We start from the raw sequence: 23,210 nt of genomic DNA, 5'->3' as shown, positions 1-23,210 counted from the left end.
ATTCCACAGCACTGAGCCCTGGCAGCTGCTCAAGGGGTGTCAAACTGGATTATTTCTCCAGTGTGCATGCAGCCCAGGAGGACCCTAGGGGGAATATGTCCCCTCTCTTCCTCCTCGCCCTGCCCTTGGCCGAAGTGGCCTGGGACGGGAGACAGAGCCTTCCACGTAGGCGCTCCCTTTGGCCCGTTAGAGGGCCTGCCTTAGTGCCTTTGGCCTAGACTAGGCCCTGTCTGAGGCGCCCCTCTGAGTGCGTTACTATGGCAACGGGCCCAAACATGGCGGACGCGCCTCTGGCTGGAGGCTGCCTGGCGCTGATTGGCTGACGTTGGCCCCGCCCAAGGGAGCTAGTGCTGCTGCTGCTGCTGCTGCTTCTGCGGGAGCCACTTCAGAGCGGAGCTTGGAAGGATGCGGACGGAGGGGGTCCCGCTGCTGCTGCTGCTGGTCTTGCTGCTGTCGGGGCGGGGAGCGATGGGGAGCGAGCGCTGCCCGGCGCGGTGCGACGTGTCCCGCTGCCCGAGCCCCGGCTGCCCGAGCGGCTACGTCCCGGACGGCTGCAACTGCTGCCTGGTGTGCGCGGCGGGCGAGGGCGAGCCCTGCGGCCGGGCGGAGGACCCTCCGTGCGGGGAGAGCCTCCAGTGCCGCCTCGCCTCCGACCAAGGCCCCCCGGGCACCTGCCAGTGCAAGCTCAGCGGAGCCGTCTGCGGCACCGACGGCAGGAGCTACGCCAACGCCTGCCGCCTCAAGACCGCCCAGCGCCAGGCGCTCCAGAGGGGGCTGCCCCCGGTACGCCAGGCCCAGAAGGGCGCCTGCAGAGCCGGTAAGGCCCAGCGCCACCACCACCCCCGGAGGCACCGCCGCCACGTGGGCTGGCTTCCTCAGGGCGGAGAGAGCCATCCTCCCTCCGAGGCTGAGAGAGTGTGACCTCCCCAAGGGGAGGTACTGAAAGAAATGACCGGGCTTGCCCATAGAGAATCATTGGAGAATGCTTGGCCACAGCGGGAATTCCCCAGTGATTCCCTATGGGCAGGTATGGCTTCTTTATGGGCAAGTGTTCCCCAGTGATTCCCTATGGGCAGGTATGGCTTCTCTATGGGCAAGTATTCCCCAATGATTCCCTATGGGCAGGTATGGTTTCTCTATGGGCAAGTATTCCCCAATGATTCCCTATGGGCAGGTATGGTTTCTCTATGGGCAAGTATTCCCCAGTGATTCCCTATGGGCAGGTATGGCTTCTCTATGGGCAAGTATTCCCCAGTGATTCCCTATGGGCAGGTATGGTTTCTCTATGGGCAAGTATTCCCCAGTGATTCCCTATGGGCAGGTATGGTTTCTCTATGGGCAAGTATTCCCCAATGATTCCCTATGGGCAGGTATGGTTTCTCTATGGGCAAGTATTCCCCAGTGATTCCCTATGGGCAGGTATGGTTTCTCTATGGGCAAGTATTCCCCAGTGATTCCCTATGGGCAGGTATGGCTTCTCTATGGGCAAGTGTTCCCCAGTGATTCCCTATGGGCAGGTATGGGTTCTCTATAGGCAAGTATTCCCCAGCGATTCCCTATGGGCAGGTGTGGTTTCTCTATGGGCAAGTATTCCCCAGCGATTCCCTATGGGCAGGTATGGCTTCTCTATGGGCAAGTATTCCCCAGCGATTCCCTATGGGCAGGTATGGCTTCTCTATGGGCAAGTATTCCCCAATGATTCCCTATGGGCAGGTATGGCTTCTCTATGGGCAAGTATTCCCCAGTGATTCCCTATGGGCAGGTATGGCTTCTCTATGGGCAAGTATTCCCCAGTGATTCCCTATGGGCAGGTATGGCTTCTCTATGGGCAAGTATTCCCCAGTGATTCCCTATGGGCAGGTATGGCTTCTCTATGGGCAAGTATTCCCCAGTGATTCCCTATGGGCAGGTATGGTTTCTCTATGGGCAAGTATTCCCCAGTGATTCCCTATGGGCAGGTATGGCTTCTCTATGGGCAAATATTCCCCAGTGATTCCCTATGGGCAGGTATGGCTTCTCTATGGGCAAGTATTCCCCAGTGATTCCCTATGGGCAGGTATGGTTTCTCTATGGGCAAGTATTCCCCAGTGATTCCCTATGGGCAGGTATGGCTTCTCTATGGGCAAGTATTCCCCAATGATTCCCTATGGGCAGGTATGGCTTCTCTATGGGCAAGTATTCCCCAGTGATTCCCTATGGGCAGGTATGGCTTCTCTATGGGCAAGTATTCCCCAGTGATTCCCTATGGGCAGGTATGGCTTCTCTATGGGCAAGTATTCCCCAGTGATTCCCTATGGGCAGGTATGGTTTCTCTATGGGCAAGTATTCCCCAGTGATTCCCTATGGGCAGGTATGGCTTCTCTATGGGCAAGTATTCCCCAATGATTCCCTATGGGCAGGTATGGCTTCTCTATGGGCAAGTATTCCCCAGTGATTCCCTATGGGCAGGTATGGCTTCTCTATGGGCAAGTATTCCCCAATGATTCCCTATGGGCAGGTATGGCTTCTCTATGGGCAAGTATTCCCCAGTGATTCCCTATGGGCAGGTATGGCTTCTCTATGGGCAAGTATTCCCCAGTGATTCCCTATGGGCAGGTATGGCTTCTCTATGGGCAAGTATTCCCCAATGATTCCCTATGGGCAGGTATGGCTTCTCTATGGGCAAGTATTCCCCAGTGATTCCCTATGGGCAGGTATGGCTTCTCTATGGGCAAGTATTCCCCAATGATTCCCTATGGTCAGGTATGGCTTCTCTATGGGCAAGTATTCCCCAGTGATTCCCTATGGTCAGGTATGGCTTCTCTATGGGCAAGTATTCCCCAACGATTCCCTATGGGCAGGTATGGCTTCTCTATGGGCAAGTATTCCCCAGTGATTCCCTATGGGCAGGTATGGTTTCTCTATGGGCAAGTATTCCCCAGTGATTCCCTATGGGCAGGTATGGCTTCTCTATGGGCAAGTATTCCCCAGTGATTCCCTATGGGCAGGTATGGTTTCTCTATGGGCAAGTATTCCCCAGTGATTCCCTATGGGCAGGTATGGCTTCTCTATGGGCAAGTGTTCCCCAGTGATTCCCTATGGGCAGGTATGGCTTCTCTATGGGCAAGTGTTCCCCAGTGATTCCCTATGGGCAGGTATGGCTTCTCTATGGGCAAGTATTCCCCAGTGATTCCCTATGGGCAGGTATGGCTTCTCTATGGGCAAGTATTCCCCAATGATTCCCTATGGGCAGGTATGGCTTATCTATGGGCAAGTATTCCCCAGCGATTCCCTATGGGCAGGTATGGCTTCTCTATGGGCAAGTATTCCCCAATGACTCCCTATGGGCAGGTATGGCTTCTTTATGGGCAAGTATTCTCCAAAGATTCCCTATGGGCAGGTATGGCTTCTTTATGGGCAAGTGTTCCCCAGTGATTCCCTATGGTCAGGTATGGCTTCTCTATGGGCAAGTATTTCCCAGCGATTCCCTATGGGCATGTATGGCTTCTCTATGGGCAAGTGTTCCCCAGTGATTCCCTATGGGCAGGTATGGCTTCTTTATGGGCAAGTGTTCCCCAGCGATTCCCTATGGGCAGGTATGGCTTCTTTATGGGCAAGTGTTCCCCAGTGATTCCCTATGGGCAGGTATGGCTTCTCTATGGGCAAGTATTCCCCAGCGATTCCCTATGGGCAGGTATGGCTTCTCTATGGGCAAGTGTTCCCCAGTGATTCCCTATGGGCAGGTATGGCTTCTTTATGGGCAAGTGTTCCCCAATGATTCCCTATGTGCAGGTATGGCTTCTCTATGGGCAAGTATTCCCCAATGATTTCCTATGGTCAGGTATGGCTTCTCTATGGGCAAGTATTCCCCAATGATTCCTTATGGTCAGGTATGGCTTCTCTATGGGCAAGTATTCCCCAATGATTCCCTATGGGCAGGTATGGCTTCTTTATGGGCAAGTATTCTCCAAAGATTCCCTATGGGCAGGTATGGCTTCTTTATGGGCAAGTGTTCCCCAGTGATTCCCTATGGTCAGGTATGGTTTCTCTATGGGCAAGTATTCCCCAGCGATTCCCTATGGGCAGGTATGGCTTCTTTATGGGCAAGTGTTCCCCAGTGATTCCCTATGGGCAGGTATGGCTACTTTATGGGCAAGTGTTCCCCAGTGATTCCCTATGGGCACGTATGGCTTCTTTATGGGCAAGTGTTCCCCAGTGATTCCCTATGGGCAGGTATGGCTTCTTTATGGGCAAGTGTTCCCCAGTGATTCCCTATGGGCAGGTATGGCTTCTTTATGGGCAAGTGTTCCCCAGTGATTCCCTATGGTCAGGTATGGTTTCTCTATGGGCAAGTATTCCCCAATGATTCCCTATGGGCATTTATGGCTTCTTTATGGGCAAGTATTCCCCAGCGATTCCCTATGGGCAGGTATGGCTTCTTTATGGGCAAGTATTCCCCAGCGATTCCCTATGGGCAGGTATGGCTTCTTTATGGGCAAGTATTCCCCAGGGATTCTCTATGGGCAGGTATGGCTTCTCTATGGGCAAGTATTCCCCAGTGATTCCCTATGGGCAGGTATGGCTTCTTTATGGGCAAGTATTCCCCAGCGATTCCCTATGGGCAGGTATGGCTTCTCTATGGGCAAGTATTCCCCAGCGATTCCCTATGGGCAGGTATGGCTTCTTTATGGGCAAGTATTCCCCAGCGATTCCCTATGGGCAGGTATGGCTTCTTTATGGGCAAGTATTCCCCAGGGATTCTCTATGGGCAGGTATGGCTTCTTTATGGGCAAGTATTCCCCAGCGATTCCCTATGGGCAGGTATGGCTTCTCTATGGGCAAGTGTTCCCCAATGATTCCCTATGTGCAGGTATGGCTTCTCTATGGGCAAGTATTCCCCAATGATTTCCTATGGTCAGGTATGGCTTCTCTATGGGCAAGTATTCCCCAATGATTCCTTATGGTCAGGTATGGCTTCTCTATGGGCAAGTATTCCCCAATGATTCCCTATGGGCAGGTATGGCTTCTTTATGGGCAAGTATTCTCCAAAGATTCCCTATGGGCAGGTATGGCTTCTTTATGGGCAAGTGTTCCCCAGTGATTCCCTATGGTCAGGTATGGTTTCTCTATGGGCAAGTATTCCCCAGCGATTCCCTATGGGCAGGTATGGCTTCTTTAGGGGCAAGTGTTCCCCAGTGATTCCCTATGGGCAGGTATGGCTTCTTTATGGGCAAGTGTTCCCCAGTGATTCCCTATGGGCAGGTATGGCTTCTTTATGGGCAAGTGTTCCCCAGTGATTCCCTATGGGCAGGTATGGCTTCTTTATGGGCAAGTGTTCCCCAGTGATTCCCTATGGGCAGGTATGGCTTCTTTATGGGCAAGTGTTCCCCAGTGATTCCCTATGGTCAGGTATGGTTTCTCTATGGGCAAGTATTCCCCAATGATTCCCTATGGGCATTTATGGCTTCTTTATGGGCAAGTATTCCCCAGCGATTCCCTATGGGCAGGTATGGCTTCTTTATGGGCAAGTATTCCCCAGCGATTCCCTATGGGCAGGTATGGCTTCTTTATGGGCAAGTATTCCCCAGGGATTCTCTATGGGCAGGTATGGCTTCTCTATGGGCAAGTATTCCCCAGTGATTCCCTATGGGCAGGTATGGCTTCTTTATGGGCAAGTATTCCCCAGCGATTCCCTATGGGCAGGTATGGCTTCTCTATGGGCAAGTATTCCCCAGCGATTCCCTATGGGCAGGTATGGCTTCTTTATGGGCAAGTGTTCCCCAGTGATTCCCTATGGGCAGGTATGGCTTCTTTATGGGCAAGTGTTCCCCAATGATTCCCTATGTGCAGGTATGGCTTCTCTATGGGCAAGTATTCCCCAATGATTTCCTATGGTCAGGTATGGCTTCTCTATGGGCAAGTATTCCCCAATGATTCCTTATGGTCAGGTATGGCTTCTCTATGGGCAAGTATTCCCCAATGATTCCCTATGGGCAGGTATGGCTTCTTTATGGGCAAGTATTCTCCAAAGATTCCCTATGGGCAGGTATGGCTTCTTTATGGGCAAGTGTTCCCCAGTGATTCCCTATGGTCAGGTATGGTTTCTCTATGGGCAAGTATTCCCCAGCGATTCCCTATGGGCAGGTATGGCTTCTTTATGGGCAAGTGTTCCCCAGTGATTCCCTATGGGCAGGTATGGCTTCTTTATGGGCAAGTGTTCCCCAGTGATTCCCTATGGGCAGGTATGGCTTCTTTATGGGCAAGTGTTCCCCAGTGATTCCCTATGGGCAGGTATGGCTTCTTTATGGGCAAGTGTTCCCCAGTGATTCCCTATGGGCAGGTATGGCTTCTTTATGGGCAAGTGTTCCCCAGTGATTCCCTATGGTCAGGTATGGTTTCTCTATGGGCAAGTATTCCCCAATGATTCCCTATGGGCATTTATGGCTTCTTTATGGGCAAGTATTCCCCAGCGATTCCCTATGGGCAGGTATGGCTTCTTTATGGGCAAGTATTCCCCAGCGATTCCCTATGGGCAGGTATGGCTTCTTTATGGGCAAGTATTCCCCAGGGATTCTCTATGGGCAGGTATGGCTTCTCTATGGGCAAGTATTCCCCAGTGATTCCCTATGGGCAGGTATGGCTTCTTTATGGGCAAGTATTCCCCAGCGATTCCCTATGGGCAGGTATGGCTTCTCTATGGGCAAGTATTCCCCAGCGATTCCCTATGGGCAGGTATGGCTTCTTTATGGGCAAGTATTCCCCAGCGATTCCCTATGGGCAGGTATGGCTTCTTTATGGGCAAGTATTCCCCAGGGATTCTCTATGGGCAGGTATGGCTTCTTTATGGGCAAGTATTCCCCAGCGATTCCCTATGGGCAGGTATGGCTTCTCTATGGGCAAGTGTTCCCCAATGATTCCCTATGTGCAGGTATGGCTTCTCTATGGGCAAGTATTCCCCAATGATTTCCTATGGTCAGGTATGGCTTCTCTATGGGCAAGTATTCCCCAATGATTCCTTATGGTCAGGTATGGCTTCTCTATGGGCAAGTATTCCCCAATGATTCCCTATGGGCAGGTATGGCTTCTTTATGGGCAAGTATTCTCCAAAGATTCCCTATGGGCAGGTATGGCTTCTTTATGGGCAAGTGTTCCCCAGTGATTCCCTATGGTCAGGTATGGTTTCTCTATGGGCAAGTATTCCCCAGCGATTCCCTATGGGCAGGTATGGCTTCTTTATGGGCAAGTGTTCCCCAGTGATTCCCTATGGGCAGGTATGGCTTCTTTATGGGCAAGTGTTTCCCAGTGATTCCCTATGGGCAGGTATGGCTTCTTTATGGGCAAGTGTTCCCCAGTGATTCCCTATGGGCAGGTATGGCTTCTTTATGGGCAAGTGTTCCCCAGTGATTCCCTATGGGCAGGTATGGCTTCTTTATGGGCAAGTGTTCCCCAGTGATTCCCTATGGTCAGGTATGGTTTCTCTATGGGCAAGTATTCCCCAATGATTCCCTATGGGCATTTATGGCTTCTTTATGGGCTAGTATTCCCCAGCGATTCCCTATGGGCAGGTATGGCTTCTTTATGGGCAAGTATTCCCCAGCGATTCCCTATGGGCAGGTATGGCTTCTTTATGGGCAAGTATTCCCCAGGGATTCTCTATGGGCAGGTATGGCTTCTCTATGGGCAAGTATTCCCCAGTGATTCCCTATGGGCAGGTATGGCTTCTTTATGGGCAAGTATTCCCCAGCGATTCCCTATGGGCAGGTATGGCTTCTCTATGGGCAAGTATTCCCCAGCGATTCCCTATGGGCAGGTATGGCTTCTTTATGGGCAAGTGTTCCCCAGTGATTCCCTATGGGCAGGTATGGCTTCTTTATGGGCAAGTGTTCCCCAATGATTCCCTATGTGCAGGTATGGCTTCTCTATGGGCAAGTATTCCCCAATGATTTCCTATGGTCAGGTATGGCTTCTCTATGGGCAAGTATTCCCCAATGATTCCTTATGGTCAGGTATGGCTTCTCTATGGGCAAGTATTCCCCAATGATTCCCTATGGGCAGGTATGGCTTCTTTATGGGCAAGTATTCTCCAAAGATTCCCTATGGGCAGGTATGGCTTCTTTATGGGCAAGTGTTCCCCAGTGATTCCCTATGGTCAGGTATGGTTTCTCTATGGGCAAGTATTCCCCAGCGATTCCCTATGGGCAGGTATGGCTTCTTTATGGGCAAGTGTTCCCCAGTGATTCCCTATGGGCAGGTATGGCTTCTTTATGGGCAAGTGTTCCCCAGTGATTCCCTATGGGCAGGTATGGCTTCTTTATGGGCAAGTGTTCCCCAGTGATTCCCTATGGGCAGGTATGGCTTCTTTATGGGCAAGTGTTCCCCAGTGATTCCCTATGGGCAGGTATGGCTTCTTTATGGGCAAGTGTTCCCCAGTGATTCCCTATGGGCAGGTATGGTTTCTCTATGGGCAAGTATTCCCCAATGATTCCCTATGGGCATTTATGGCTTCTTTATGGGCAAGTATTCCCCAGCGATTCCCTATGGGCAGGTATGGCTTCTTTATGGGCAAGTATTCCCCAGCGATTCCCTATGGGCAGGTATGGCTTCTTTATGGGCAAGTATTCCCCAGGGATTCTCTATGGGCAGGTATGGCTTCTCTATGGGCAAGTATTCCCCAGTGATTCCCTATGGGCAGGTATGGCTTCTTTATGGGCAAGTATTCCCCAGCGATTCCCTATGGGCAGGTATGGCTTCTCTATGGGCAAGTATTCCCCAGCGATTCCCTATGGGCAGGTATGGCTTCTTTATGGGCAAGTATTCCCCAGCGATTCCCTATGGGCAGGTATGGCTTCTTTATGGGCAAGTATTCCCCAGGGATTCTCTATGGGCAGGTATGGCTTCTTTATGGGCAAGTATTCCCCAGCGATTCCCTATGGGCAGGTATGGCTTCTCTATGGGCAAGTGTTCCCCAATGATTCCCTATGTGCAGGTATGGCTTCTCTATGGGCAAGTATTCCCCAATGATTTCCTATGGTCAGGTATGGCTTCTCTATGGGCAAGTATTCCCCAATGATTCCTTATGGTCAGGTATGGCTTCTCTATGGGCAAGTATTCCCCAATGATTCCCTATGGGCAGGTATGGCTTCTTTATGGGCAAGTATTCTCCAAAGATTCCCTATGGGCAGGTATGGCTTCTTTATGGGCAAGTGTTCCCCAGTGATTCCCTATGGTCAGGTATGGTTTCTCTATGGGCAAGTATTCCCCAGTGATTCCCTATGGGCAGGTATGGCTTCTTTATGGGCAAGTGTTCCCCAGTGATTCCCTATGGGCAGGTATGGCTTCTTTATGGGCAAGTGTTCCCCAGTGATTCCCTATGGGCAGGTATGGCTTCTTTATGGGCAAGTGTTCCCCAGTGATTCCCTATGGGCAGGTATGGCTTCTTTATGGGCAAGTGTTCCCCAGTGATTCCCTATGGGCAGGTATGGCTTCTTTATGGGCAAGTGTTCCCCAGTGATTCCCTATGGTCAGGTATGGTTTCTCTATGGGCAAGTATTCCCCAATGATTCCCTATGGGCATTTATGGCTTCTTTATGGGCAAGTATTCCCCAGCGATTCCCTATGGGCAGGTATGGCTTCTTTATGGGCAAGTATTCCCCAGCGATTCCCTATGGGCAGGTATGGCTTCTTTATGGGCAAGTATTCCCCAGGGATTCTCTATGGGCAGGTATGGCTTCTCTATGGGCAAGTATTCCCCAGTGATTCCCTATGGGCAGCTATGGCTTCTTTATGGGCAAGTATTCCCCAGCGATTCCCTATGGGCAGGTATGGCTTCTCTATGGGCAAGTATTCCCCAGCGATTCCCTATGGGCAGGTATGGCTTCTTTATGGGCAAGTATTCCCCAGCGATTCCCTATGGGCAGGTATGGCTTCTTTATGGGCAAGTATTCCCCAGGGATTCTCTATGGGCAGGTATGGCTTCTTTATGGGCAAGTATTCCCCAGCGATTCCCTATGGGCAGGTATGGCTTCTCTATGGGCAAGTATTCCCCAGCGATTCCCTATGGGCAGGTATGGCTTCTCTATGGGCAAGTATTCCCCAATGATTCCCTATGGGCAGGTATGGCTTCTTTATGGGCAAGTATTCCCCAATGATTCCCTATGGGCAGGTATGGCTTCTTTATGGGCCAGTATTCCCCAGCGATTCCCTATGGGCAGGTATGGCTTCTTTATGGGCAAGTATTCCCCAGCGATTCCCTATGGGCAGGTATGGCTTCTTTATGGGCAAGTATTCCCCAGCGATTCCCTATGGGCAGGTATGGCTTCTTTATGGGCAAGTATTCCCCAGCGATTCCCTATGGGCAGGTATGGCTTCTTTATGGGCAAGTATTCCCCAGTGATTCTCTATGGGCAGGTATGGCTTCTTTATGGGCAAGTATTCCCCAATGATTCCCTATGGGCAGGTATGGCTTCTCTATGGGCAAGTATTCCCCAGCGATTCCCTATGGGCAGGTACGGCCCCCCATTCTTCAAGTTCAAGGAACCATTTTGATTATTTCCTTCTATAGCACGGAGTGTGGATGAGAGCATGGTTTGTGACAGTCTCCAGTCACTTGTTACCAGAGTCATCTCTGTGGGAAAGGTTTTGCAGGTTTCCAAGGTGCCTGGAAAACCTGCAAAGCCTGTGGAGAAACCATTGTCTAGTCCAGGAACGGACAACATGCAGGCAACTCCAGGGCTGTTTTTGCAGCTTGCACCTCTGCATACTTTCTAGACTACCCTTTTTCTAGCTTAAGAAGAAGTAGTAGGGATGGTGGTGAAATGGCCAATCCTCACAGCAGATTACCTTTTAAGTTGGTAGCAAGGTTCTTCCTCTGCAGTATGTAACTTCAGAAATATCCTCCTCCTCCCCCCCCACAAAGCCACAGGCTTCACATTTTTGGCAAACCCAAAAAATCTGGTTTCTGGACCACAGTCAATCAAAGCCAGATGTAACTGTAGCATCCCTGACAGATGGTCATCAAGCCTCTTCTTAACTTTCTCTGGCAAAGGAGAACCCATCACTCCTGTTCCATTGCTGAATGGCTCAGACTGTTAGAAACCTCTCCCCACATTTTGCATATGTATCTACATGCCTTCAAATCACCTGTTGATTTATGGCGGCAAGCGGCACTCGGAGGTAGTTTGCCAGTTCCTCTCTCTGAAATATAGCCTACAGCACCTGGCATTTGTTGGCTTACCCTGCTTAACTTCCTGCATCAGTTATTATCTGGTGCCTTTCAGGCAGGCTTTTCCAACCTTCATTTGAAACCAAATTACTTCTAAGCTTCACACACTGTTTCTAGTCTTGTCTTCTCGAGCAACCTGAGGAAGCTCGTTCCTTCTGCACAACACCTTTTTCAGATATATAAAGTTGGCTACTGTCCTATCTTCCTTTAATCTTTGCTCCTGTCTACCTAAATTTTCATTAAAGCCTTAAAGTAGGGCTTGATTTCCAGCCCTTACCAACATACACACATGCATATGCACATAGATACATATGCAAAAGTTGGGGAAAGGTTTCTAACAATCTGAACCATTCAGCAGTGGAACAGGAGTGGTAGATTCTCCTTTGCTCAGGCTTCTATGGATGCTTGCTAATTTGTCAGCATCTTCTATGGATGCTTGCTAATTTGTCAGGCTGTCCAGAATTGTACACAGTGTTCCAAGTGTGGATTAACTAACACAAAATAGAATACAAAAGGATCTTGTAGCTCCTTTGAGACTAAAGAGACAAAGAAGTTTGTAGCATTAGACGAATCTAATGAAGTGAACCAGGGACGTAGCCAAGGGTCCAGACCCCCCCTTCCATTAGAAAAATGAATGGTGCATGCTGCTGTGCCGCCATGCCCAAGCCCCATTATAATGGTGGCACTTAGTCTGGACCCCCCCCCCTTTCCTAAAATCCTGGCTACGTCCCTGAGTGAACTGATTAAAAAAAAGCTTATGCTACAACCTTCTTTCGCTCTCAATGGTCCTTTTGTATACTGATACAGACTAATGCAGTTAAGTTGTTCAATATGACAGAATGGCCCCTGGCTTATTGCAGTTACCCTGATATCAGATCATCTTGGCGCTTTACACAGGAGCTGTTGCCAACCCAAATATCCCCAATCCTGTATTTGTGCCTTTGACTTTTAGGGCTTTATATTTATCTCTGTTGAATCTCATCTTGTTAGTTTTAGCCCAGTGTTCCAGTCCTTTTAAATACTGATTCAGTCTCCTGTGATATTTGTCATCCCTCCTAGCTTCAAATCATCTGCCTGTGAAGCCCCTTTTCACCACATCTCGTTCATTTATTTTAAAAAGTTAGAAGCCTTGTCCTAGGACAGAGCCCTGGAAACAACATCATCATCATCATCATCATCATCATCATCATCATCATCATCATCATCATCATCCCACTCAAGGCCTCCTTTCTGGGGGATGCTGAGCTGTTACTTCACCTCCTGTTAGGCAGATGTACAGCTATGTTTGCTCAGCTACATGTAGATCCACCTAATAGTTGCAGCATCTGGCTCACATCAAGTTGTGGCCCAGTTGAGGTGTAATAATCCCAGTTCAGTAAACGATAGAGATTATCAGCCTGGGAGTACGTTATGTGCTCACTGGTTCCCTCCTTGCTCCTTCTGTTGTGTGCCTCTTTGGCATTTTTGTTTCCTTAATCAGCTTCAAGTTTCAAAGTAAGAAGCTGTGATACAAGTCTCCCCTATAAACCAGTTGCTGCTTTAAGTTTTATCAAACTGGGATTATTGTTTTGAACTAGGCCTGTGTAACATGCTGCCTCTCTAGCACACCAGAGGATTAAAGTGTATAGACAAAATGTTGAGAAAGAAAACAAAAAGAGTACTATGGGGTTGTTCCCACTTAAGATTTGAAACGATTTAAAATACAACGTTTTTAATAAAATCGATTCAAAATAACACTGTTCTTATCCCGCTATCCGAATCGCTTTGTTCATCGTTCCCATCTGGTTATTTAAATCGAAGTTTTTACCTGCAAGCGTTCCTACTTGGCATGAAATCGGTGTTTAAATAAAGCGATTCTTCTCCTCCATACCTTATTTGGAGCTGTCAATCAATAGTACGTCAGAATGACGTAACGTTAATCTGGAATATTTGGAAGCGATTTATCTTTTGGCATCGTTTCCATTTCATTGACTGTTTGTGAATTTAGCGAATTTAGGAAAGCGAATTTAGGAAACCCAAGCTCTTTCCAGAGGAACTATGGGATAGGTTTTCCATGACAGCATCCCCTCTTCATGTCTCCCAAGACAGCCAGGGAGAATCCCTTCAGAGAGCACAGAGATCAATGAGGGAGGCTTCTGGCAAAGCGAATTTAAGAAACCCAAGTTCTTTCCAGAGGAACTATGGGATAGGTTTTCCATGACAGCATCCCCTCTTCATGTCTCCCAAAAGACAGCCAGGGAGAATCCCTTCAGAGAGCACAGAGATCAATGGGGGAGGCTTCTGGCAAAGCGAATTTAAGAAACCCAAGCTCTTTCCAGAGGAACTATGGGATAGGTTTTCCATGACAGCATCCCCTCTTCATGTCTCCCAAGACAGCCAGGGAGAATCCCTTCAGAGAGCACAGAGATCAATGAGGGAGGCTTCTGGCAAAGCGAATTTAAGAAACCCAAGTTCTTTCCAGAGGAACTATGGGATAGGTTTTCCATGACAGCATCCCCTCTTCATGTCTCCCAAAAGACAGCCAGGGAGAATCCCTTCAGAGAGCACAGAGATCAATGGGGGAGGCTTCTGGCAAAGCAAATTTAAGAAACCCAAGCTCTTTCCAGAGGAACTATGGGATAGGTTTTCCATGACAGCATTCCCCTCTTCATGTCTCCCAAAAGACAGCCAGGGAGAATCCCTTCAGAGAGCACAGAGATCAATGAAGGAGGCTGCTGGAAAAGCAGGGAGGGAGCACTCTTCCCAAAGATTCTCTTTCCAGGGTTGGAGGAGAAGGCAGATTCTGTTTGAGAAAGAGAGGGAGAAAGGCTCTATTTCCCCCCCCCCCCATTGATCAGAGCCCTTCCCTGCCTGGGCGAGATCAGATGCCTCCTCGCGAGGAGCCTTCCCTTCCCTGTCTGGGCGAGATCAGAGGCAGGGAATGCCTCTTGGAGAGGAGCCTTCCCTTCCTGCCTCTCCTCCGTTAGAAATGGGCTCTCCCCACACAGAGGGGTGAGGGAAGCAAAAATGGCGACAGCCATGACAGATGGGGACAGAAAGGGCAACTCCCCCAAGGCCAGCCCCATCGCAGTACGCTCCTCCCATCCATCTAACACGATTCAAAGGCTGTCGTTCCTATTTAAATACTCCGGTTCCTAACTCGAATCAATGGAAAAACGTAGGTCAGACCCTAGTGTTTTTTTAACACGCGTTAAATGAGGAAAGCTCGATTTAAATTTCTATCCCGCTCTACGATTCGATTTGTAGTGGGGACGATTGCGGGTTGCTCTAGAACCGTTCTAGGTTTAAATCGGATCCTAATAGGAACGCCACTCCTTGGATTCGATTCAGAACGCGGGGTTTCACCTAGTGGGAACAACCCCTATGAGAGGCTCCCCACAGTGCCAATTCAGTCTTATGTGCATTACAAATGGTACATATGATGTACTGTGCAACAGCCTCACATTTCAAAAAGGCTTTTTAAGGACTTGTTGCTTTGGCTTTGGGCTTTCGACCAGATCATAAGAGCATCAAAATTGCTGTGTTTGATCAGAGAATTGCTGCATGGGTGCATATTCCAATCAGGACAACAGTTACTTAGATGCTTCTAGAAGTTCACAATAAAGGCACGAAGGCAATGACACATCTGCTACTATTTGTTTCTAATGTCTGGCCTTCTGGCCAATAACTAACATGGCGAATTGCTGGCATTAAACCAATACTGTGTAAGTTGATCCAAGATCCAGAGAGGAAATGATGTCCAAAAACACTTCACCGAAAGGCTTAAAACGTTTTGAGTAATCCTAGGCTTTCACTATTAAATATTTATAAAAGCAATACTATTAGCAACTGCATGTCTCTGAGGTTTTCCTTGAACATAACCATCCTTGACCAGCAGTTCTGTGCACACTTGCCTGGAAAAATACCAGGTGAAATGCAAGTGTAGGGTTATATAGTACTTCTTAATAAACAAGTATAGACCTAAGATGTATGCAGTGGTGTGGGACAGACAATTTTCTGTGCACAATTCTTAATGCTTAACTGTTCCATAAAAAATTGTTTCATAAACTCCATTAGCTATAATAAATGCCATTAGCTATAAGTAATAATAAATGCCTTGCTAAAAGTACAACTAAATAATTATATTAAAGGTCCCTTTGTTCTACTTAAAGTTTGATTAAGGAAAGTATATGCAATGCAATCTTTCAATATTTTCTATACCATAGAATCGTAGAGTTGAAAGAGACTACAACGGTCATCCAGTCCAACCCCCTGCCATTCAGAAACTCTCAATCAAAGCATCCCTGACAGATGGCCATCAAACCTCTGCTTAAAGACCTCCAAGGAAGGAGACTCCACTACACTCTGAGGGAGTGTGTTCCACTGTCGAAGAGCCCTTACTGTCAGGAAGTTCCTCCTAATGTTGAGGTGGAATCTCTTTTCCTGTAGCTTGCATCCATTGTTCCGGGTCCTGTTCTCTGGAGCAGCAGAAAACAAGCTTGCTCCCTCCTCAATATGACATCCTTTAAAGTATTTAAACAAGGCTATCATATCACCTCTTAGCCTTCTCTTCTCCAGGCTAAACATCCCCAGCTCCCTAAGTTGTTCCTCATAGGGCATGGTTTCCAGACCCTTCACCATTTTAGCCATCCTCCTTTGGACACGCTCCAGTTTCACAACATCCTTTTTGAATTGTGGGTCCCAAAACTGGACACAGTATTCCAGGTGGGGCCTGACCAAAGCAGAATAGAGTGGCTGTGTTACTTCCCTTGATCTAGGCACTATAGTTTTATTGATGCAACCTAAAATTGCATTGGCCTTTTTAGCTGCTGCATCACACTGTTGACTCATGTTCAACTTGTGGTCTACTTGGACTCCTGGATCCCTTTCACATGTAGTTTCATTCAGGCAGATGTCCCCCATCCTATATCTGTGCATTTTATTTTTCCGCCCTAAATGCAGTACCTTACATTTATCCGTGTTGAATTTCATTTTGTTAGCTTTGGCCCAGCTTTCTAGTCTATTCAGGCCATTTTGAATTTTGATCCCGTCCTCTGGGGTATTTGCTACTCCTAATTTGGTGTCATCTGCAGATTTGATAAATATGGCCCCAATTCTGTCATCCAAGTCATTGATAAAGATGTTGAATAGCACTGGACCCAGGACAGAACCCTGTGGGACCTCATTGGTCACTTTTCTCCAAGATGAAAAGGAGCCATTGTTGAGCACCCTTTGACCAGTCAACCAATTACAAATCCATGTAACAGTTACGTTGTCTAGCCCACATTTCACTAGCTTGTTTGCAAGAATGTCATGGGAAACCCTGTCAAAAGTCTTACTGAAATCAAGATATACTATATCCACAGCATTCCCTTCATCTACCAAGCTGGTAATTTTATATAAAAAAAGAGATTAGATTTGTCTGGCATGACTTGTTTCTCTGAAACCCATGTTGACTTTTTGTGATTATGGAATTACCTTCTAGATGTTCACCAATAATTTCCAAAGTAAAAGTTTCAACATGTTTGAATATAGCACTTAAGGAAAACTGAGCAAAGCAGTCCTGCTCTCAGATTCTGCCAAATGAGAGACTGTAGGATTTCACAGAATCATGATTCATGGCAGCCTGGTAGGTATGCTGCTAGAACACCCCAGATGCTGGATGGAGACTGTATGAAACAGGATGGATTTGTGGCAGAGAAAAGGAGCATGCTTGTTCTGTATCCTCTATTCCAAGATAAGACAACCAAAGCCCCGAACCTTTGTAATTTTTTTTGTTTGAAAATGTGCAATTTTTAGGTAGTATTTGCCCTGAAATTACATAGAAAGCCCCCCCAAACATGTGAAACCACAAGAAAATACTCCTAACAAGCACAGAACAGCACCTCAGGACTGTGTACTAGTTACAGATACCACCATTTTGGTCATTGCAATCCCACTGAAAATGGTAGATGAACTGATGACTATTCTGAGATGAGCCAAAGAGGAAAATTGAAGTATTTTGGGCTTGCTGCGGGTGGCTGGCCCATGGAAGGAGTCAGAGGAGGAAATTGCTCCCTGATTCCCATGCATTTGCTCACTCCTGTGGTCTGGAAATCAAGTGTTGTGGTCTGAAAACAAGGACAATGAGGAATGGTTGAGGGAGCTAGGTATGTTTAGCTTGAAGAAGAGAAGACTGAGAAGCAGAGATGGCATGAGCTTGTTTCCGATGCAGGAAAGGAGGCTCCAACTAAATATTAAGAAGGACTTCTCAATGGCGACAGTTTGGCAATGGAATAGAAAGTGTGGTCTCTCCTTTATTAGAGGTTTTAAAATAGGTTAGTTGGCTACCCCCCAGGGATACTTCAGCTGTGGAATTCTGCAGTGACAAGGGGTTAGACTTAATGGCCTTTGACCTTTCCAACTCCATAACTCTGGATTGTGGCTGTATCCCTGCTGATGGTACAACTTTATATCAGCTCCAGATCTGAGAAAGGAATTTCTCTCCATTGACTTAAATGGGAGGAAGAAAACTCCAAATAACATCTGTGTATTGACGATTGACCTGCCCACCTTACTATGGCATTGCATAGACTAGGACATAATCCAGCAACCTGTCAGTCCACCATCACCATGGACATCCCACAGGGGTTTGTGGCATGGGGTGGCATCTTTGGTTTGGATTATACACACTTAAAGCTCACAAGGAAGAACTGTAGTGAGGAGCAACAGGAAAACCAACAGAAAGTACTAGCTAAATGCCTGAGATTTCAAAAAGATTTTGATCTGGAACAATTGCAGTGTTGGTGTCAGCCACAATTGCATGAAGGGAATGTTTCACAGCTGCAGTACCAAAACTGGTGGAGATAAGATTTACCAAATGTATTTGGAGAAGAGCCTCACACAGTGATTTTAAGTTGGGGGTAGGCTGGCAAAGGAAGAGGCAGTTCTGAGTTCATCTCAAGATATTGAGACAAAAGTGTAAAGGTAAGCACCAATCCATCAGTTGCGGTGAAAGTGACTCAGCAGCCTTTGCATCACTTTCAAAATCCTGTAATTTTATTCTGCTTGCCTGTACTAGTTAGAATTTTCATACTATGTTCTGTGCTGTCTGAATCTTCTAGCATGTCATCTTGATGTTCAGAGCCATCTACAGTTCATTACAGATCAGGAGGTTGCCCATATATAAACCACCATGGCTAGACTGTCCCTGTCTGTGGCTGCTCACAGTCGTCAGATTGATTAAAAGTGTTGAAATGCAGATTTAAGTACCAGGGCCACTTGAGCCAGCCTTGCGTACCCCCTTTTTCAAGGGAGTATTGTGTTATTACAGCCATCGTGGTATAGTAGTTGGAGTGTTGGACTAGGACTCAGGAGACAAGAGTTCCAATCACTCTTTGGCCATGTAAACTCACAGAGTGACCTTGGGCAAGTCACAATCTCTCATCCTCAGAGGGCAATGACAAACCCCCTCTGAACAAATCTTGCCAAGAAAACCCCATGACAAGTTTGCCTTAAGATCACTGTAAGTTGAAAACAAAGGCACACAACAACAACAGTGCTATGTAAAAGAAGGTGCACATCCTGCTTCTAGACATGAGAACCACCTAGCCACAGAATTACTGTCTTGTTGGGTTTCAGCTTCAGTTTAGTGGCCTTGTTTTGGGCTGTTAACGGCTTCTGGAAGCTGCTGTCTCAGAGGAACCCCCTGTCCTGTACATGTCACTGGGAAGTGGAGGGAAAAGGATAAGGAAAGACTCAAAGGGTGGCCTACACATCATTTTTCTTCCTCTGTATGTGCACTTTGTGTAATCTTTTTTGCCTGAATCAGATACTGAAGTTCAGTTACTTTGGGCTATGGAAATGCCTCATCTGATATTCATTTCTTCTAATGTTCTAATACAGTATTAATGTAATGTGCACTTAATAAACAGAAGCTTAAAAATGTAAGTTACATAGGCTAACCTGGTTTCATTCAATTTAGGGCAGGAGAAAAGTTTTCAGAAAAGTTTCCAATTCATAATTGTCTGGAAAACCTTCATCACTGGCTAGAAATACAGCTGTTCAAATAGTGGAACATTATTATTTTGGAGATTCTCTCTGCATTTTGAAGAGTTTAAAAATGTTTTCTTTGGTGTCTGTGTTTGATATTATTTCTGACTTTTTTTAATTTACAAAGACCATTTCATAGTTCTGCCACAGATCTAATTCATGAAGTATGTGAAAAATGGGCGGTGATTCTTGTTATACTTTCAGTTTTTAAAAGAATAATTATGTCATAAATCAAGCCAGTTAATGCAGCTTTGGTAATATGAGTTAGAAGTTATAATTTAATATTTGGGAGCTGGCGAGAAAAACTGCATCTTAGAATTAACAGCTAGCAGTGGTTAGGTGTATAGAAAGGTTTAATGAATGGCTGGTGTAATTCATAAAAAGCCCATAGGATTTCTCCCACATTTTTTTAACAGATAAGAATTTTTAGAGGATTTTAAATTGCAAGAATAGCAATTTGTGTGTCTCAATGCCCCAAAGAGACATACCTTTATTGGTCCACCAGAATCCACAAAACATACCATGCAAGCATTTGAAGCTCCACTAGCTTCTTCATCAGGCAAAAGAACTTTAAAAACTTATGCTGAAATAATTAAAAATCTTTGCCATCATCTTGTACAGAAGCAATAAACCATTTGAAGTGTTTCACATGAGACCAAATCTTGAAGGAAGGAAGGACTGAAGGGCAACAACAATGTCTTTCCACTTAGTCACTCCCACATAACCTTGAAGCCCCAGTGACACATAACCTTTTTCTTTTCACCAATTGCTAGAGCAGGCTCATAATCTGGATTGAACCCTGGCATTGGTGGGGAGGTACCCACTACAGTTCTTCTCAGATTGTCCTCCTGTGTTTGCGCTTTGCCTTTTCTCAGTCTGGTTTAGGGGTCCTGCACTGACAACTGTAGCAGGGTGGAGGGTGGGGGGAATCATCTGCAGAATTAAGGTCATGTGTAGTTTTGCCCTGAAGAACAAACGAAAGGCTTTTAAACTGTCTTTCCTTTTTCCACAGAGTGAGCAATAACTCTCTCTTACGAAACCCAAATACTAAAACTGGGATAAAACAAAGTAATGGAATTTTTCCAGATGGATGACCTGTTTCTTCCAAAGCCACTTGATGGGATACCTGCAAAGCATAGTAGCATGTGCAGGCAACGATACGAAAGAGAATGTGAGGCCCTAGAATTACAAGCTGAACTGAAAGTTACCCTTGAGCAATATTCAGTGAACGGATTAAGTGTGTTCTCACAAACCCTAATCCATTTCACATTTAATTTTAACAAAATGTGTTCATCCAAAGCTGATTTTGCCCTCAATAGTAGCTAGCTGTTATATGAGGTATTTGGCAAGTGGATGGGTAAACATTTGGTTGATAAACTCAAGATGATCAGAGCTTGAAACTGTATCCCCTTCATCATATGTATACATGATATCTCAGATGGAGAAAGGGTGAGCAGGCAAACAGACATGGGCTCAGTAACCATATTTTGAGGACAGAGAGATCTAATGGTGGGTGAACGTTTCTTGAAAGCCCTGTGATACGTGCCTTCATGTGCTGCATCTTTGTTCTCTTTGAAGGTTTTGTTACACTCATTGCTTTCAGAATTGGAACACTTGCATGGAATAAAGTAGAGATAATATTTTAAGAAAACATGTTTGCTCAGGAAGTGAGATCTGAAAATGTTTTGAAAAATTTCCACTGGTAGTTCAGAATAAACTTAATAATGATGTTTCCCTGAGCAGGAGCAGATGTGCTCCTACAGAAAAGCAAAACAAAAACATGTTTTTAGAAAAAGAAAAACATTTCCCAGCCTCTTCTGGGAAATTTGTGTGTTGTTAATTATAATTTTACTCTTGTCTGAGTAAATATAAAATAAAGCATCCAGAATAAAAATGCCTTCTTAAAAGGGTTTTCCTCCTTCTTCCTGCAGGGACATACCAGCACATTAGTTTGGGGATATAAGGACTTTTAACTCATTTTAAATTAATGATATTATCCTTTGCTTCATTCTGAAGAGCAAGTATGTTTTAAAATGTTAAAGCATGCTTTGGCTAAAGAAAAAGTAATACTTTCACTTACTTAATGCTGCTTCTGAGTAACAACACATAGTATTGTACTGCTATTTCATTTCTCTTTTAGACTGTGTTGGCACCTATCAAATGTAGAGTTTGTCTTCTGCATGCACCAAACAGTCTTATGGTATAGCACAGGCCTGGTATAGTACAACATTGGCCTAACTTTGTAAGTTCTGATTGTCACATTATTCTGTTGTAGCATCAACAAAGAATCTTCTTTACCTTACATACTATTAAATCTATCATGGCATAAGCTTTTGTGGAGCAGAGCCCATTTCATCAGATGTGTGGGATGATGAAAAGTCATCCCAAGCTAACTAATATACACACTCATTTGGGGGGGGGGGGGATATGCATGAGATCAGTGTATTGTGTGGTACATGAGTGTCTCAGGTGTTGCAGTAAAAAGCTCCAGTGTGCCGTTGGTAAAGCTGTGGTTTACACTTGATTCACTGTAGTTTTGTGTTTCGAAGTACTGTACAATATATAAAAATTCTGCTTTTGGTGTTTGCAACGCTTTCAAACATAATGTAGCACTCCTTGAATTTGCAGTCATGAGATGGGCATACCAGTATGAATTCTTCTCAAGCATTACCTGCCGACTACCTAGTGATAAAGTAATTATTATAATCATCACACAGAAGTTCACCATTACTCTTCTGTTACTGCTGCCAAATAACATTGAATTCTTGGTAATGAGCCCTAAATTTTAATTTGAGCTAGCACCCTTTTTGGGAGGGAGGGAGGGAGGGGTTGGGCTTACTAGTTTTTTTGTGATTCAAAGTCAAATCGCAATAATTCTGTGTGGTCATTAACTTTTTTTTCCTGGACATCCACATTCAAATCTTCCCAGAGCCATGAAATCCACTTGGGCCACTCAGTCCCTCCCAGCCAGACCACATAACTACTAGGAAGATCAAGTGGAGTGGGTGGAGAACCATGTGTGCCATTCATTGAGGGAAAGATGGGATACAGATATAACTAACAATTAATAACTAATAACAGGGAGAAAGGCTTTCCCTCTGAGTAGAACAGAAGCCAGCATCTTTTAGAGAAGTTAATGTTTGTATAAGGTTCATCTTGTACTTGTACAGAAATTATCAAAATCTCTAATTTTCTAATTTCTTAAAAGATGTCCATTTCTCTTTGCTAGTACAGGTCATCCACAGCCAAACAGTCCAAGGTTTAAGTTTAACTTCATTGCAGATGTGGTGGAGAAGATTGCACCAGCAGTTGTCCATATTGAAGTTTTCCTAAGGTAAATTGCTTGCATTTTAGGATGAAAAAGAGCAGTAATGTTGTCCAAAGTAATTTTTGGTTATCTTTGCCACCATGGGTGCATGTTGATGCCCTGAATTATATGCCAGTGTCTCTGGGTTGTGTCATCAAAGCTCCCCAGAATCCTTGCACTGTATTCTGATTGAAAGCAGGTGACTGTTCTCTTATCCAGGAAGGCAGTTCTACTATCTTTTTATGGTAGAATAATAATTTCTCCTTCCCTGAGAATCCCTGAAATATACAAGGATGACCAATGGTAGGTCTGCCTAGTACTTTAGTTGAAATTTCAGTGTAGCATTCTAGGAAGCAAGGAATGAAATGAAAAACAATGGGCTATATGGAACCTCTTCCAATCTGCCAAAATTTTTCTTCTTACAAAATTGTTCGTGTATCAGATTCTTACGGTTCTGGTGCATTTGCAGCTGTCAGTTATATTATCTAGTAGTGTTAATTGAAAAGCATCTTCTTGTTGCTTTCTTTCCATCTCTCTCTTTTATTGAGGAAGGTTGGTTGAAGATAACCTTTCTCTTAAGTATCCAAATGCTCACGCACTGTGTGAGCAATAAACACACTTTTTTGTTATGTGTCATCAAGTCAGCTTTGATCTCTATGAGTAAGAGATCTCCAGGAGACTCTGTAATATACA

At 45.9% G+C, this 23,210-nt stretch overlaps 1 protein-coding gene across 1 annotated transcript in view; it reads left to right on the top strand.

The window, feature by feature from the left end:
• The first annotated feature begins 405 nt into the window (after positions 1–405).
• The window catches only part of LOC149280668 (serine protease HTRA3-like), a 48,252-nt gene continuing 25,447 nt past the window's right edge, over positions 406–23,210 (top strand). Inside the window, exons 1-2 of the mRNA XM_089500228.1 lie at positions 406–817; positions 22,445–22,544. Of these exons, the coding sequence (XP_089356354.1) occupies positions 406–817; positions 22,445–22,544 (512 nt within the window). The remainder of the gene's footprint in view (positions 818–22,444; positions 22,545–23,210) is intronic.

Source organism: Sceloporus occidentalis, unplaced genomic scaffold (assembly GCF_023333645.1).
Source record: "Sceloporus occidentalis isolate IW3139 unplaced genomic scaffold, rSceOcc1.0.p SCAF_150, whole genome shotgun sequence".
Taxonomy (NCBI): Eukaryota; Metazoa; Chordata; class Lepidosauria; order Squamata; family Phrynosomatidae; genus Sceloporus; species Sceloporus occidentalis.
The sequence above is the reverse complement of the archived record's forward strand: the minus strand, read 5'-3'. Positions and strand labels throughout refer to the sequence as shown.